The 18,903-nt window shown below is 38.6% G+C and overlaps 1 protein-coding gene across 1 annotated transcript in view; it reads left to right on the top strand.

Annotated features, from left to right (window-relative positions):
• Positions 1 to 18,903, top strand: part of SNTB2 (syntrophin beta 2) — an 88,477-nt gene that overhangs the window by 27,035 nt on the left and 42,539 nt on the right. Inside the window, exon 2 of the mRNA XM_079724172.1 lies at positions 13,603 to 13,816. Within this exon, the coding sequence (XP_079580298.1) occupies positions 13,603 to 13,816 (214 nt within the window). The remainder of the gene's footprint in view (positions 1 to 13,602; positions 13,817 to 18,903) is intronic.

Here is an 18,903-nt window from a genome sequence, read left to right as displayed (position 1 = left end):
TTATGTACAGTCAAACATATTATTTTTAAGTTTTTAATTTATTTTTGGCTGCGTTGGGTCTTCGTTGCTGTACATGGGCCTTCTCTATTTGGGGCGAGCGGGGGCTACTCTTCATTGCAGTGCACGGGCTTCTCTTGTTGTGGAGCATGGGCTCTAGGCACACAGGCTTCAGTAATTGCAGCACGTGGGCTCAGTAGTTGTGGCACAAGGGCCCTAGAGTGTGCAGGCTTCAGTAGTTATGGCATGCGGGCTCAGTAGTCGTGGCTTGCAGGCTTAGTTGCTCTGCAGCATGTGGGATCTTCCTGGACCAGGGATCGAACCCATGTCCCCTGCATTGGCAGGTGGATTCTTAACCACTGTGCCACCAGGGAAGTCCCATGACACTTACTAATTGGAATGCTTCTTTTTGTTTTTTTGGCTGCACCACATGGCTTGTGGGATTTTAGTTCTCGGACCAGGGATTGAACCTCGGTCCTCGGCAGTGAGAGCGCAAAGTCCTAACCACTGGACCACCAGGGAATCCCCTAATTGGAATTCTTCTATAAGAGCTGTTCCATCTCTCCCATTTATTTATTTATTCAATTATTTATATCAGTGTGGACTCATGGATATTTATAATCCCATACCACTATTATTTTTTTGATGTTCAAATTGTTCCAGCTTTTAAAAAATTACCTCTTAATTTTAAAAAGTAATAAAACAAATTATAAGTGAAAACAGTAATTTGTTGTGGGTTGACCAGTGCATTACACTGTCACTTAACATTCAGTACGGTAGCTGGTTTCTGTGCACTCTGACAGTTCTCAGTCCACTACAGCTGAACTCCTTAGTCATGTGTTATATAAGAATGAGGAGGGAAAGAACATGAACACATCTTTGTCTTTTCTCCTCTTCCTGAACTCAGTTAATTCTGCCAATCTGGTCAGAAAATCCCTAGTAACAACAAAAGCTTGGCAGTTACTAATAGCAGTTCTTTTGTACAATAAGAAAAATTACAAAGTGTTTAAAGAGAGGGAAACTTGGATGGTATTCTTGTTCCCCAGTGGTAACTGACTGGATGTTCAGGATGGAGTGCTTGTTGACCCCTTGAACACAGCTATTGTGCTGGGTTAATATTCTGTTTCCGTCTATAGTTTATCACTTGGAGTGCCGATCTAAAACAAACCATCCGGTGTATCCAGCTAGTCCGGGACACCCACTTTGCAACGGATAAGGATTTCCTTGTGCTTAAACTGCTAGAATTTTTTTTTTTTTTTTTTTTGGTCTAGTGGAAAAACATTATTAGTGTTTTTATTAAGTATTTTTCAGTTATTTCATTTTGTTTGCTGTTGTTACATCCAATTACGTGTAACATTTTATTTATACTTCTTTTAAAGCATTTATCACATATTACCTTTTGTCGTTTCTCCTTTATTAATTGGTCTTTTTTTGGGGGGGAGGGTACATATTTTCCTTTTCCATCTCAACTAAACAACTTGAGGATACAGTTTGTATACTAAACTTTTTAAACATGCTTTGCATATAGGAGAGAGTTCTTTGTTATTGAAGAGGGGGAAACATTACAGTTTTTTTTAAGAGTAAAAAATTGTTTCCTATCATTTATGTCAGGAATAGATAAAAGTATATACATTGGATTTATGAGACAAGGATTTTCTTTACTTATAGAAGAACTGTTTTAATCCATTATTGACTCCTTATAATAAGATTAAATTTTTATGTCACTGCAAGAGCAAACTGCTCATCCATAAACCATGTATTTAAGTAGATAATAGTTTATTAAATAGAATTTTGTTCTAATGACAGATTTGTTCTAATAACAAATTTAGCTGAAGAGAACCTCAACAAAGATCATTCATATACGATTTATGTGATAACCTTCAGTCTATGGAGAGAGTGACCAGGTCCCACATATTATTCAAAAAGCAGATGATGGTGTTGAACACAGACCCTTTATTCAAATATCTGCAAAAATCCTTAATCTAGACCTATTAGCAGCAGTTTTTAACTAGATTTTTTTTACCCATGCCATAAATATTTCTCATGATCTCCCCAGGACAGGGAAATTAGGATTACAAAATATGTCTCTATTTGTGGCAGAATTTTTCATAATTCATCCAACCAATATTTACAGTTCATCTTCTGTATGTTAGTGATTTCTGCTATAAACACTTTATACTGCCAGATTTTGACCAGTGTGTAACATTCATTTGTGCTAAAACTAAGTATGCATATTGTTATAGTGATGTCATGTGGAGTGGGATAAAACTTGCTCTGAAAGGTTGGAAGCAAGTGTAATGTCCAGCCAGAGTCATAGAAAGATTGTGTGTGTGCTAGAAAAATACAAGAATTTTGCCTCATGAATGTGCAAGAGAATGTATTCAGGACCTTAAATAGCCCTGCACAGATTGCAACACAGTTCTGCGGAGTGACTAGAAAAAGTGAAGAACCATGGATAGATAAGCAGTATAGAAGTGATGTGTTGTAATTATTGTTGACTTTTGTGGTCTTGACTTTTAATACCTTCAAAGACCCTTGGTCATATGGAAAAGACGGGCAAAACAGAAACTGTGACATATGAGAAGTGCCTTAATAGTGATATGTGGAATGTTACAGAAATATAAATGAGGAAGGCTATGTGCTGTCAAAAATTGGTCTTTTTGTGAAAGGGGAGACAAAGAACAATTGACTTGCTGTCTTTCTGGAGATAACTACCCTTTGCAGATATTCTTTGATGTTGCATAATGATCCCATTCTGTAGATAATGTATGTTTAATGCCTGCTATCTTCCAGGATCTCTTAACCAGTTTACTTTTATTTTATCAGTTAATCTTATTTAATCCTCTCAGTTATTCAGGACAGTTGGTATTAGGGTTAGTATTAGAGTTTTGTGGATTAGAAATTGAGATTGAAAAGTTAAATTATTTTTCCAAATCATTAAGTTTATAATTAACAGAACTGAAATTCAAATTTGGTCTATTTAATTTCATATCTTAGCCTCTATCTACTCTACTCTACTTTGTCCAGAGTATATTGTATTAATTGTACACGCAAATATGCACTGATATTCAGTACTTCCAACACTCAAACACAGGCCTAGGCACTTTTCATACATTATCTCATTTAATTCCCACAACAGCCATTTGAAGGTGGTATTCAATGGTTAACAAATGTGGAAACTGAGGCTCAGACAAGTAAATTATGTGCTTCAAACCTCTCAAAAGTTAAATGGTAATATCAAGACTTGAACTGAGATTCATTTGACTTTAAAATTTGTTGCTCTGTATTTACACTTCAGTGATTTTACAAAAATTATCCAAAGGGCATCAACTGTAGGTTAGCAAATGCATTGTAGGGTGTGAGATACAGATATAAGACAATTGCATACTGATACCCCACTGTTCTTTCAGCATTTATTGAATAGTGACTTTTCCCCCATTGTCGTTGTTTCTGCTATTGAATCTTTTTCTGAAATTATGTTCTAATCCATGTTTTTCTTTGTTATTTGATGGCATATATTTAAAATTAATTTTAATATTATTATTTAATAGAACATATGCTTATTTAAAAGTTCAAACATTGTAGAAATAGTTAACTTCAAAAATAGAAGTCACTGTAATTGCAATGTAGATATAACCATTATTAGTGAATTGGCATTTTTTGTTTACTTTTTTTAACATCTTTATTGGCATATAATTGCTTTACAATGGTGTGTTAGTTTCTGCTTTATAACAAAGTGAATCAGCCATACATACATATACATATATCCCCATATCTCCTCCCTATCCCACCCCTCTAGGTGGTCACAAAGTACCGAGCTGATCTCCCTGTGCTATGTGGCTGCTTCCCACTAGCTATCTATTTTACATTTGGTAGTGTATATATGTCCATGCCACTCTCTCACTTCATCCCAGCTTACCATTCTCCCTCCCTGTGTCCTCAAGTCCATTCTCTACGTCTGCGTCTTTACTCCTGTCCTGCCCCTAGGTTCTTCTGAACTTTTTTTTTTTTTTTTAGATTCCATATATATGTGTTAGCATACGGTATTTGTTTTTCTCTTTCTGACTTACTTCACTTTCTATGACAGACTCTATGTCCATCCACCTCACTACAAATAACTCAATTTTGTTTCTTTTTATGGTTGAGTAATATTCCGTTGTATATATGTGCCACATCTTCTTTATCAATTCATCTGTCGATGGACACTTAGGTTGCTTCCATGTCCTGGTGCGAATTGGCATATTTTTCTTGAGTACTTTATGAACATACAAATGTATATATAATTTTTTAAAACATAAAACTGAGAGCTTACTTTTTTCACTTAGCAACTCTGATACCCTTAGTTTTACCTTTGGTTTTATAGAGTTTGAGTCATTTTATGATGTTTTTAAGAATCTGATAGGGTTTATTAAAAAAAAACAAAGCAAAACTAGCCTCTGCCTTCATATTTCAGCAGGAGACTAAGAAGCAATATAAATTATTCCTACCCAGCCTTATGCAAATTGCCTTTCTCATTGTCTCTACTCTAGTGAAAATGAAATTAAAGTCTTTATCTTTCTATTTTTTCTAATCCTATAGATGGTCAAGACTTTTCTACTGTTGTCAACAGTCCTCTGCTTTGTATGTTTTGAAGTAAGCAAGAAGGGTATGAAACAGATTGGACCATTGTTTCACATAAAGCAGTACTTCCTTTCAGGGGAGGGAGAAATACTAAAAGTAGAATTGACTTATAAAAACAGAGATCTGTCATAGGAAATAAATATAAATCTCAACACCAAAAGGAAAAGAAAAATATGTAATTTGAAGTAATTTTTCAAATGCAGTGTCTCCTGTTTATGGATTAGTTATATAAAGGATTCTAAAAACACATACTTACTATTTAGCAGTTTCCACAGGGAAATCTGCCGGTAGCTGTCTTCCTTACAAAAACATTTAAAAATGCAAACCTAAGGTGTTTAAAACTTTTTTTTATAAAAAATTGAAAAGCTTGCATATTCTTTTGCAGTTTGAAGAAACATTCCAATGAAAATCACTTTAACTTCATTTTTAAAATATTTACTTTATAAATGACCCACAACTGGTTTTACCATATAAGATTAGTAGTTGAAGAAGACTACCAAGGAGAAATTATACAGTAAATAGTCCAAAGACCCAAATTATGTCAATCTAGTTTGTTCTATGTTTGTATACATAAAAGCGTGAAAGCTAATACTTTTGAATAAAAGTAATAGATATCCATGTTAGAATTTGATTGAGGCCAAAAAAATATCTTTTTTTGCCAGTTTGCATAAATTTATTATAAAGGGCTATAATTTTAAAATCCTGAAATTTTAATTGCTGGGAACAAATTTCAGAGATACCTTATTTCTGGTTTGTTTGGATTTATTCCACTGTAGCTAAGAGGTTTAAAAGGAAACTTGAATTCTCCATGTCATCTTAGTAGTAATTTGAGATCCTCAGAAAGAATATATCTCCTATTTTTATTGACTTGGACAGGCCTTGGAGTGAAGTGGAGAAGGAAAGATGGGTAATGAAGTGAACTGAAAATCTCAGGACAAACACAAACTATAGTTATTTTTTTAAAGCAGAACATTGGCGCTTCGCTGGTGGCACAGTGGTTGAGAGTCCGCCTGCCGATGCAGGTGACACGGGTTCGTGCCCCGGTCCGGGAAGATCCCACATGCCGCGGAGCGGCTAGGCCTGTGAGCCATGGCCGCTGAGCCTGCGCGTCCGGAGCCTGTGCTCCACAACGGGAGAGGCCACAACAGTGAGAGGCCCGCATACCGCAAAAAAAAAAAAAAAAAAAAAATGCAGAACGTTGAAATCACGTAAGCACATGTACAACTTCTGAGGACATGCTTGGTTTCTTTGCTGGGGATTTTTTCCTCTTGATGACTAGCAAGAAAAAAGGAGCTAACTTCACAGAGTTAAATGATAAGGCAATAATGGGAAATTAAATATGACTTTGGAAATGCTAGTACAGCAAATCCAAAGAAGTATTGCTCAAATTTGTGTTAGATTTAAGGTTCTGGTGATCGTTCTGTAACTCCTCACTGTCGTAACTCACAAATCACTCCTCCTGTGTCTTCAGACAAAAAAGTGTAGAGACGTGAATTTCCTGCTTTTAAAGAGAAGAAAATAATAGCATCCTGCATTTGTTGAAGCAGGAGATCAAGATTGGGTTGCCATATATATATATACATTTTTCACCCATTAAAATAGTGAAGATTGTTTTAAATAAGGTTACTTCCTGTTGACAAGTCTACTGACATGGACATGCTCATATACTGCTGGTGGGGGTATTAAATGGTATAATCCTTTTGGGGAGAAATTTGCAATATTTATCATGAGTCTTAAATATTCCTTTGACACAGTAATTTCTCTCCTGAAAAATATATTTATTATAGCATTATTTAAAGTAAGTGCCCAATAAATTAGGGAGCGCCTAAATAAATTATGGTAAACACGATGGAATGCTCTATAGCTATTTTAAAATGATGCTTATGAAGAGTTTGTTTAACATGGGAAGATGTATGTTACCATGTTAAGTAAAGGACTAAAACATGTGGAAGGAAGTGGGGTAGAATCAGGAATTTTTATATTTGTTTTCATTTTCTTTTCAGTACTTGCCAGTGTAATTATCTGAGGGGAAAGGATAAGGCCAGCAGAAGGTAAAATGGTGGTTGCCAGAGGCTGGGGGAAAGGGAATGGGGAGTTATTGTTTAAAGGGTACCGAGTTTCAGTATGGGAAGATGAAAAAGTTCTGGAGATGGATGGAGGTGATGGTTGCACAACAGTGTGAAAGTACTTGATGCCACTGAACTGTACACGTAAAAAACAGTTAAAATGGTAAATTTTATGTTATATGTATTTTACCACAATTACCAAAAAAGGCGGGGCCATTACAATGGTTTGGGTGATCCAGAGCATGTCGGTAGTGGGAATTGAGGGAAGTAGGTAAATTAGAGAAAAATTGCAGAGGTGGGATGAGATGGTTTGGCACTTGATTGGATGTGGGGGCTAGGGAGAGGGAGGAGTCTACAAAGGTTTAGAGAAGTGGTTTCTAAAGCATCATGGGCATGAGAATCAACCACCTGGGGGAGCTTTAATAAAATTCAGATTATCGGGCTTTACACCAGACTTGCTACACTACTGGTTTAGCCACTGTGTGGCTAGGAAGATGGTGCTGCTAACGCTAATCAGTGCACACAGGAGGAGATTAAAGATAATGAAGATCGGTTCACATGGGCATATGTTAAGTTTGAAGGGTTGGGGCAGCACTCTGGTGAAAGAAATCAGGGCCAAAAAGAGAAAATGGTTCTCGAGATGTATGTTAAATCTAAAAATCCAGCACTGAAAGTTGCTAGAGAGGGACTTCGCTGGTGGCGCAGTGGATAGGACTCCACACTCCCAATGCAGGGGGCCCGGGTTCAATCCCAGGTCAAGGAGCTAGATCCCACATGCATGCCGCAACCGGGAGTTTACATGCCACACTAAGGAGCCCACATGCCGCAACTAAGGAGCTGGTGAGCCACAACTAAGGAGACCTGGAGCCACAACTGAAGAGCCCGCCTGCCACAACTAAGACCTGGTGCAGCCAAATAAATATTTTTTTAAAAAGTTGCTAGAGAGTAGAGGATAAAGTGAGCAGAAAGTGCTAAAATCAGAGCTTTGGGGAACAGATACACTGTAGGGCTAGGAGGAGGAAGCAGGCATTAGAAAATAAATGGCCAGAAAAGAGGAGTAAAAACAGTTGATAGAGTGTATTGTCAGATGTTGGAATGGTCAAGAATAGGGATTGAGAAAAAGGGCCTTTAGATTGGGTGAGTAAGAAAACATGAGCTAGTGTTTAGAATGCAGTTTTATTCAGAAGAGATTAAGGAGCAAAAGGAGAAAATAGAAACAGCAAGCATAAAGTTCTTATTTTCAAGGAGTGGTAAAGAGAGGAAGGAACCAAGTCAGGGAGAGTAAGATCAAGACAAGGCATTTTCCAGTTTGGGTAAGCTTGGTACTAATTTAGGCCGGTATTTCTGTGGAAGACTTGTCTCTCGTGGGTCTCCTGTCTCTTTTGCTCTTCCTTGTCTTCTCCCCAGCCCCCTGATCCACCCTAAGGATAAGTCAACCCCCCTTCTCCAGTCTATCAGCGCATCTGAGTAGATCTGCCTTCAGTAGAGAATCTGACCCTTCTCACCTCCACTCCTATCACCCTGCTCTAACTACCATAATCTCTCACCTCTAATAACCTCCCAATTGGTCTTCCTGCTTCTGCCCTTGCCTTCTTTCACTCTATTTTCAACAAAGTAGTGAGAATCATTAAAATACAAGTTAGAGGGTTTCCCTGGTGGCACAGTGGTTGAGAGTCCGCCTGCTGATGCAGGGGACACGGGTTCGTGCCCCGGTCCAGGAAGATCCCGCATACCGTGGAGCCTGCGCGTCCGGAGCCTGTGCTCCGCAACTGGAGAGGCCACAGCAGTGAGAGGCCCGCGTACCCCCCCCCAAAAAAAATACAAGTTAGATCATATCACTGCTCAGCTTAAAACCTCCCAATGGCTTCCCAATTCAGAATAAAAGCCACAGTCCTTACAGTGACCTACATGAGCTGCCTCCCATTCCCTCTACCCTTATGTCCCTCTTTTCTCTCTTTCCCCCTCTATTACCCTGTGCTAGTCACACTGGCCTTACTAATTTAACACTTTTCTCTCATCTGGAATGCTTCTCCCAAATATTCCCTTGACTGATTCCCCGCCGCCTTTAAGTCATTGCTCAAATGTCTTTATAAGGCGGCTCACCTAACCACCTTATTTACAGTCACAAATTGACCTCCTTGCAGCACTCTGATCCGCCTTCCCTTACTGTTTACCCTTTTCCATAACACTTAATTTTTCATAACTGACTATATAATTTACTTTTTTTTTTTTTTTTTGCAGTACGTGGGCCTCTCACTGTTGTGGCCTCTCCTGTTGCGGAGCACAGGCTCCGGATGCGCAGGCTCAGCGGCCACGGCTCACAGGCCCAGCCGCTCCGTGGCATGTGGGATCTTCCCAGACCGGGGCACGAACCCATGTCCCCTGCATCGGCAGGCAGACTCTCAATCACTGCACCACCAGGGAAGCCCCAATAATTTACTTATTTTAATTTTTATTTTTAAATTATGCAGTAAAATTGTCTCCCCCCCCATATGGTGTACACTTCTGTGAATTTTAACCCATGTGTAAATTGTTGTGACCATCACCACAATAAGGATATAGGCTAGTTCTACGCTCAAAAAAAACTCATCACACCTTCCCCATGCCTGTCTTCATACAGTTTTGTCTTTTCAGTAATAGAATCATGCAGTATGTAACCCTTTGACACTGGCTTCTTTTACTCAGCATAATACCTTTGAGATTCATCCAAGTTGCTCAGTTAATTTTCCTTTTTTTTAAAATTTAATTTATTTTTAAATTTATTTTTGGCTGCGTTGGGTCTTTGTTGCTGTTGCATGGGCTTTCTCTACTTGCAGCGAGCGGGGGCTACTCTTTGTTTCAGTTCGCGAGCTTCGCATTACAGTGGCTTCTCTTGTTGAGGAGCATGGGCTCTAGGCACGTGGGCTTCAGTAGTTGTGGCACGCGGGTTAAGTAGTTGTGGCTCTCAGGCTTATTTGCTCCACGGCATGTGGGATCTTCCTGGACCAAGGCTCGAACCCGTGTCCCCTGCATTGGCAGGCGGATTCTTAACCACTGCGCCACCAGCGAAGCCTCTCATTTTCCTTTTCATTGCCGAGTAATATTCTGTTCCCTGGCTGTACTGCAATTTATCCATTCACCCATTAAAGGAAATTTGGGTTGTTTCCAGTTTGAGCACTTAGGAATAGAGCTGATAAAAAAACATTCATATATGTGAACATATATGAACATAAGTTTATGTGAATGTAAATTTTTGTTTTTCTAGAATATAATTTACTTATTCATTACATTTATCCTTTTTTATTTTTGCATGTTTTGTTCATGGATATATTATTCTAGGTTCCCAAAACAGTTCCTGGCACATAGCAGGAGTTCAATAAATTAGAGAATGTGCAATGTTATTGATACTTTAAAATGGAAAGGTATAATGAAACCAGAGTCACTCTGAACACGTGTAGGTTTTACATCACCAAACCCTAGACTGTGCAGCCTACTCAGACCCTAAATGGCAAGAGACTTGAGCTGAAAGACACCTGCAAGTTGAGAATGTAAAAGACTTTTTATGAAAAATAAAGTAATTCCTCCCTAATGCTTTTGGTGGCCATCTATCAGATTCCTGATTTGGAGGAGGAGCTTGGGATGAGGTCGAGGAGAAACTTCTTGGGAGAATACTTGAACAGTGATGTCAACGTAACTCACTTTTGAGACAAATGAAAAGCCAGCTCTTCCACCCTAAGGATAGGTCAGAAACAAACTTGTTTACAAAAGCAGGGGAAATATTGGCACTATTCTCCCTACATTGTCTGATCCATTTAGTTTCACTTAAACTCAGAGTAAAGGTCACTTGAAGAGATAAGAAAACGATAAGCATTAGAAATTAGAGAGGAAAATAATGATTATATGAGAGATTGATGTTTATAAGGGAAGGTGATTGATATACCAGAATACTTGTGTTTACAGCCGTAGGCTACTTCTGCACTATAAAGTATCTTTTGGATAAGTTTTTAAAAGCCACATAAATGGCATCAGTTTAAAATCAGATGCTGCCTAATGCCCCAAACCAGGATAGCAGTATACCTTGTTAATATACATGGACCCCTGTAACCTTATTCATTAGAGCATGGAATTCAATAAGAATCAGTTGGATTTTGAATCCTATACCGTGCATTATAGTTTTAGAAGGTTCAACAAGGTTTTAGTTTAAGGTAGTTCCATGTTTAAAGTTAGAGCAAGTTTTCGGAATAAATTTTCTTCCTTTCTTAAATAAGGTTTTTTGTTTTTTGTATAAATGATATGGGCTCATCAAAGTTTCAGATATACACAACTACATAAAGAAAAAAAAAAGCAGTCCTATGCATATTTCTAGGCACTATTGATATTTTGCTGAAAATCTTCCCAGATGTCTTTCCAGGTGTGTGTACAGTACATGTATATGTTTTTTGCACTCTAAAGAGAAGGGATTATATGATGCTTTTAGGGTGGGGGAGAACCCCCTTCATTTTCAGTAAGAGCGAGCAGTGCGTAAAAGAAAGATTAACTTCAGCAACTAAACAACTAAAATACTATAAACATCAGAGTTTAAGCATTTTGAGGATGATCCTTTTTTTTTTTTTTTTTTTTTTTTTTTTTGGCAATACGCGGGCCTCTCACTGTTGTGGCCTCTCCCACCGTGGAGCACAGGCTCCGGCCGCGCAGGCCCAGCGGCCATGGCTCACGGGCCCAGCCGCTCCGTGGCATGTGGGATCCTCCCGGACTGGGGCACGAACCCGCGTACCCTGCACTGGCAGGCAGACTCCCAACCACTGCGCCACCAGGGAAGCCCTTGAGGATGATCTTTAACTATCAGGAAAAGTGAAATAACTCTGAAATATATCACAGTTTCTTTTTTTTTAATTTATTTAAAGATTTTATTTTTATTTAGACTGCACCAGGTCTTAGTTGCAGCACGCGGGGATCTAGTTCCCCGACCAGGGATCGAACTCGGGCCCCCTGAATTGGGAGCACAGAGTCTTACCCACTGGACTACCAGGGAAGTCCCATATCACGGGTTTTTTTTTTACTTTTATTAATTTATATTTCTTTTTGGCTGCTTTGGGTCTTCGTTGCTGCGCGCAGGCTTTCTCTAGTTGCGGCGAGCGGGGGCTGCTCTTCATTGTGGTGCACGGGCTTCTTATTGCGGTGGCTTCTTTTGTTGCAGAGCACAGGCTCTAGGCACATAGGCTTCAGTACTTGTGGCACGCGGGCTCAGTAGTTGTGGCTCGTGGGCTCTAGAGCGCAGGCTCAGTAGTTGTGGCTCACCGGCTTAGTTGCTCCGCGGCATGTGGGATCTTCCTGGACCAGGGCTCAAACCCTTGTCCCCTGCATTGGCAGGTGGATTCTTAACCACTGAGCCATCAGGGAAACCCTGAATTTTGTTTTATATGCATGTATTACCTATTCAAAAAAGAAACAATATTCTAAAGACTTGTTAGCTATGTTTTTAGAAACATAGCTGATCATTTTTTAGATTTAGTAATCTATTTCTTAGTAAAGTTTCATAGGTTTGTAAAGCTTCTAATGCTATAAAATATTAATACTAGCTATTATGACATTGATAAGCATTGATAATGATCATATCTTTCTAGTTTTTCAGTTCCCATGGTACTACTCTAATGACCTACCACAGTGGAATTTTAGAGGAGGTAGATTACTGATGTAACATATATTGATGTTAGAAGAGGAAATGGTGACCGATTTATCTACATTCAACAATTTATTGACATTTTAATGCTTTTTAAGATTTTACTAAAAAAGGATTTAATAATCTTCAGTTTATCTAGTTTTTGAAATAAGAGCACAGTGCCTCAAATGATAGTAGTTGCCAGTCATAAATGAGGTAAAAGAAGTATTTTATATGTCTTAAAATTGAACTTAAAAGAAAAACGTTTCGCATATATTAAAAGCTATATCTTAATTTGGGGCTACCGTTAATAGAAATACCTTGTTTTTGACTATGTTTTTGTACTTGTTTTTCAAAGCTATAATGGTTTGTTTCCAAAGCTGTCTCCTTTACTAGACTGGGCATTCCTTGAAGGCAGGGTCCATGCCTAAGTTGCTCTTGTATTCTCAGTGGCTAGCCTAATGCCTGATACTTGGAAGGTAGCTAAAAATGTTGACTGAGTTGAATCGAATTGAAGTAGAGATACATAGCTTAGTCTGGAGAAGAGAGAGATCATCTCAGTCTTCAGATATCTGAAGGGTTCTCATGTGGAAGAGATTAAGTTTGTTTTATATGGCCTCTGTAGTCAGCAAGCCAATGGGTGGAAGTTTCAAGTTTCTAAATGTTGAGTTGTCTAAAGCTAGATGGGGCTGTCTCAGGAGGTACTGAATCTATCTCCAGATTCATTCGTGATGGCCAACTTCTGAGATAATTCAGGTATTTAATTGTTTATTTTTTCCTTCACTCATTTATTCAAACATTTACTGAGTAGGCACTGGTCTGGGTGTTAGACACCAAGATTGAATAAATTGTAAACCCTGCCTTTGGGGAACTCACAGCCAGCAGGGAACTGAAGTATTAACAAAGGATTACAACCCAGGGTGCTTAGAGGTTGCTACAGAAGAGTAATGGTAATACCCTGGAGAGAGTGAACAGGAAAGGCTGCTGAGGAGGTGACTCTTGAGTAGAGTTGGCAAGGCCGACAGAGGGAGAAAGGAGTCCTAAGCAGAAGCAACAATATGCAAAGACTCAGAAGTTAAAGTTTTTAGGATAGAGTAGTGGTATATCATTTGGATTACATGCTCTTAAAGCACCCTCCAATCCTAAGATTCTGTGTGCTGGCTCTTTAACTTCGTGTATTTTTTCACTTCATGCCAGATAATTCGTGTATGTATATATTTCAGTTGTTATTTTTCATAGGAAGCAAAAATACTAACCTTCTTCTTTGATTTTTGTTCATAGTTAAATTCATCCGAGAAGTAACGCCATATATCAAGAAGCCATCGTTAGTATCAGATCTGCCATGGGAAGGTGCAGCTCCCCAGTCGCCAAGCTTTAGTGGCAGTGAGGACTCCGGTTCTCCAAAACACCAGAACAGCACCAAGGACAGGAAGGTCATCCCTCTCAAAATGTGCTTTGCTGCTAGAAACCTAAGCATGCCGGACCTGGAAAACAGGTGAGCTGTACCTAAGGAGAACATCGTACTCACAGCTTTGCAAACTTACAGATATGTTGCAATATTACTTTCTCCCTTTGCGTATTTTTATGCAATAATATGACTGTTGACTAAACTATATAGAGGAAAACATCAGTCTGAGATGAGAGAATCATTTTTGGACTTCCATATTTAAATTACTTCACACATATATGTACATATATAGATCAGTTTTGGATGAACACACAAGAAGCTTAATGATGGTTATGCCTGGGGAATGAAATGGGATTAGAAGGTAGAAGGAAAGAAGAGGCTTCTACTTTTCATTTTAAACCTTTCTAGAGTGTTACTATTAGTTTATTCATTATGAATATTACTTAATAATCGAAAAAGTCTTGTCCAAGAAATTTAAAAAAATATCTCCTAGGAGGAAATTCCTTATACTATGGTTAGTGTAAAGAATCAGAGATCTTAAAAAAAAAGAAAAAAGAATCAGAGATCTTCATTATAGATCAGGCTGCATCAGCTAGTAACGTGACTGTGGCAAGTTAGCTTCTTTTGACCTCAGTTTCCTCATTTGTGAAATGAGAGCATTGGATTGGATAATTTCTAATGTCCCTCCTAGTTCTATCACCATTTGGGTTCTATGACTTTGTCTTCTTTAATGCCATGACGTGGTACTGGTAAACCTAGTGTTAGGTTAGAGATTAGGGGAAAAAAAGAGATAAAGAAACTAGTCCAAAGACATAGTTAAGGACAAACTTTTTATAATATACTTTCACTTTTATGGTCTCCTCTGATCTGAATGCACAGCCAGGTGCCTAATCAGGATGGGATGGTTCACAGAAGACAGCAAGAAGCTGAATGACCTTTTTGGGCATTTTAGGCCGTGGGGACATGGAAGCTCCTGCTCTATAATATATTATGTGTATGCTGGAAAGAGTTGAGCTCTGCAATCACACAGACCTTGGTTTGAATCCAAACTAGGCCACCTGCTCCAAGGAAGGCTCTGAGCGAGTTCCTTCACCTCTATAAACCTCCGTATTCTCGGTGATTAAAAAAAAAAAGAAGAAGAATGCTTAACTCAGTGTGCAGATTAAATGGGATAACACACATGAAGCCCTTTGTATAGAGCCAAACACATAGTAGGTTCTCAAGAAATAGTAGCTTAAAAAGTCTTAACTGGGCTTCCCTGGTGGCGCGGTGGTTGAGAGTCCGCCTGCCGATGCAGGGGACACGGGTTCGTGCCCTGGTCCGGGAGGATCCCACATGCTGCGGAGTGGCTGGGCCCGTGAGCCATGGCCGCTGAGCCTGCGCGTCCGGAGCCTGTGCTCCACAATGAGAGAGGCCACAACATGAGAGGCCTGCGTACCGCAAAAAAAAAAAAAAAAAGTCTTAACTGCTAACTTTGTATACATACATATATATATATTTTGGCCACGCCATGCAGCTTGTGGGATCTTAGTTACATGACCAGGGATTGAACTCGAGCCCTCAGAGGTGAAAGTGTGGAGTCCTAACCACTGGACCGCCAGGGAATTCCCACGTATACATATTTTGAAAATTACATTCTGATATATTTGTATTATTTTTATTTGCTTTCTTTTAAAAGTTCAAGACATAGAAATTACTTCTTGTTATATACAGGTTTATTTGTGAAAGATTGTGTGTATATTGAATCATATATAAATACAGAACAGCTTGATCTTTAAAGAAATGCTTTTTTTTTTCATACAGTAAGAATCTAGTTTGTACTTATGCATACCAGGGTCGGGGGGGGATACATTGGGAGATTGGGATTGACATATAAACACTACTATGTATAAAATAGATAACTAATGAGAATAGACTGTAAAGCACAGGGAACTCTACTCAATGCTCTGTGGTGACCTAAGTGGGAAGGAAATCCAAGGAAGAGGGGATATATGTATATGTGTGGCTGATTCACTTTGTTGTACAGCAGAAACTAACACAACATTGTAAAGCAACTGTGCTCCAATAAAAATAAAGAAAAAAGAATTAATTTGTAAAGTAAATAATCAACTCTGCCTCTTAAATCCAAATTAAAATTTTTTTCTCAAATGAGATATATTTAAGTAGAGACTTTGATCTGTTAATCATGGACTTAAAAGAAATTATGTAGTTAGGGCTATAGAGAAGGAATTAGAATAGAGTTACAATGTGATAAAGAGAACAAATAGACATTAAATTTGTCAACTGATTGTCAGGCTGAGGAAAGTATTCAGGCTAAGTCCCTTCATAATAAATTATTTCTTTTTTTTAATAAATACATTTATTTATTTATTTATTTATGGCTGCTTTAGGTCTTGCTGTGCGCGGGCTTTCTCTAGTTGCGGCAAGCGGGGGCTACTCTTCATTGCAATGTGTGGGCTTCTCATTGCAGTGGCTTCTCTTGTTGCGGAGCACGGGCTCTAGGCGCGTGGGCTTCAGTAGTTGTTGCTCGCGGGCTCTAGAGCCCAGGCTCAGTAGTTGTGGCATATGGGCTTAGTAGCTCCGAGGCATGTGGGATCTTCCTGGACCAGGGCTCGAACCCATGTCCCCTGCATTGGCAGGCGGATCCTTAAACACTGTGCCACCAGGGAAGTCCCTATAAGTCATTTCTGAGAATGAGAATAGATTGTTGTCTTAGTCTGTTCAGGCTGCTGTAACAAAATACCATAAACTGGGTGGCTTATAAACAACAGAAATTTATTTTTCACAGTTAGGGAAAAGCCTTGGAAGTCTAAGATCAAGGCACTGGCATATTTAGTGTCTGGCGAAGGCCCACTTCCTGATTCATAGTTGGTCATTTTCTTGCTACGTCCTCACACGGCAGAGAAATCTAGACAGCTCCCTGGGGTCTCTCTCATGAGAGCACTAATCCCATCTGTGAGGGCTCTGCCCTCACTATCTAATCACCTCCCAGAGGCCCCATCTTCTAATTTTGTCACATTTGGGGTTAGGATTTTAACATATGAATTTGAGACAGGGACACAAACATTCAGTCTACAGCACCTGTAGTGCTGCTGATATATTTCTATAGCACACTGGGGTTGTGGGAGGGAGAGAAGGAAGGAGGAAGGTGATATGACTTGGCTGTATTGCTGAAAGTGGTGCTAGTTCATCATCCACTAAGACATCTTTTAGAGCTCAATAACCTTGACCTTTATTCAAACTTGGGGCTGCATTCTCTTTAGCGTATATGCTAAAGACATTTGGTGGATGGTCAAGTTTGAAGTAGATTTCAGAACCAACAGGAGAGGGCAGTTTGGGCTATAAGAGTTGTATCACACCGTGCTCTTCAGTAAGATGATCAGTCTACTTATTACTCTACAAGGATAGGTCTTAGAAGAGTTAGGCTTTTGCAGATTATCAGGCTTAATGCTGCAAAGTAATTCGTTTCCAAAGTTACTTAAAATACCAAATTTGGGAACTTCCATGGTGGTCGCGTGGTTAAGACTCTGTGTGCAGTGCTCTCAGTGCAGGGGGCACGGATTCGATCCCTGGTTGGGGAACTAAGATCCAGCATGCTGCATGGCGTGGCCAAAAAAAGAAGAAAAAACCCCCAAATTTGCAAATAATCTGCTTTTTGTAAAATATAAATTGGAAGAGCTTCAAGGTTATTCTTATGTCACTCTTACTTGCATTCCAGTGTGCTTTCTAGAGAAAAAGAAAAGCAGTAGAATTGCAGGTACCTGGCAAAATTATGCTTAACTTTGGTTATACCCACAGGAATGTTAACATCTATCCTAAGTGTCTTGGTAGAAAAAAATGTTCAGAGCCATTGACTAATTAGACTGAAGTTAGGGTGATAGACTTTGTAACTTTAGGCAAACTATTTGTTTTCATAAACCTTGGTTTCCTCCTATATAAAATGAAAGGTTATATGAGGATTAAATAAGAGAACAATTATAAAATTGGCATAGTATGCTCTCAATATATTATTATTGTAGGTGCTGTTGGTGTCCTTCTGACCTTAAATAAGTCCCTTAATTTCTCTGTCCTCCTGTTTTTTTCTTTCTGTAAAATGGACATAATAATGCTTGCTCAACTCTGTTCTTTTACTTCAAGGAAAAATAAGATAGTATCTGTAAAATCACTTGGAGCTCTTTGATCCTTAAATTTATCTCAGCTCTGTCAAAGGAAATGTCATGACAGGTAACACAGCTGCAACATTTAAAGCCATGGAGAAAAACAGTTCATTTAGGAACAGCAAAAATAAGTTTCATCAGGACGTCTGTCACCAAGATATTTATCATATTGTAGCCTTATATAACTGACCATATTTCTATTTGAAAATCTTAATCTTCCACATGGTCTTTTGTAAAACTCTGACAAGGAATAGGCTTAGATGTGCCCTAATCTGGAAAATAATTATGAATCTGGTATTTAAGCCCTACATAGGCAAGTGGATTCCCATCATCATTTTTTCCCTAACAATTTATTATGAAAATCTTCAAATATACAGCAAAGTCGAAACAATTTTATAGTCAACACTCATTTTTCCACCACCTAGATTCTACCATTAACATTTTACTATATATACTTTATCATGGATTGGCCCACCTATCCATCCATCAATCCATCTTAATTTTCTTTGATGCATTTCAAAGTGAATTGCACACACTAGAATACTTCTCTCTACTCAAGCGTGCATACAGAGTTCAGTGTTTTCGTTGCAGCTTTTTTCTTTTGAGACAATATTTGCATACAATAAAATACACAAATCCTAAATTTTGACAGATGCGTAAAATTATGTAACCCAAGCCTATCAAGATACAGGACATTACTGTTACCTTGGAAAGTTTTCTTTTGCCCCTTCCCAGTCAATTCCCTCTCCCACCTTCCAAGGCTACTACTGTTCTGACTTGCTGTCATAGATCTGTTTCAACTATTCTAAAACTCCATGTAGATGTAGTCATATCATATGTACTTTTTTGTGATAGAATTATTTAACTCAGCGTAAGAATTTTGAGATTCATTCTTCTTGTTGCATGTAACAATACCTGTTTCTCTTTTATTGCTGAGTAGTGTTATGTTTTATGAATATAACATAGTTTCTTTATCCATTTTCCTATTCATGGATACCTCAGCTATTTCCAGTTTCG

Source organism: Hyperoodon ampullatus (genome assembly GCF_949752795.1).
Source record: "Hyperoodon ampullatus genome assembly, chromosome: 18".
In the NCBI taxonomy this organism is placed as follows: Eukaryota; Metazoa; Chordata; class Mammalia; order Artiodactyla; family Ziphiidae; genus Hyperoodon; species Hyperoodon ampullatus.
Note: the sequence above shows the minus strand (reverse complement) of the source record. Positions and strands in the feature narration are given on the sequence as shown.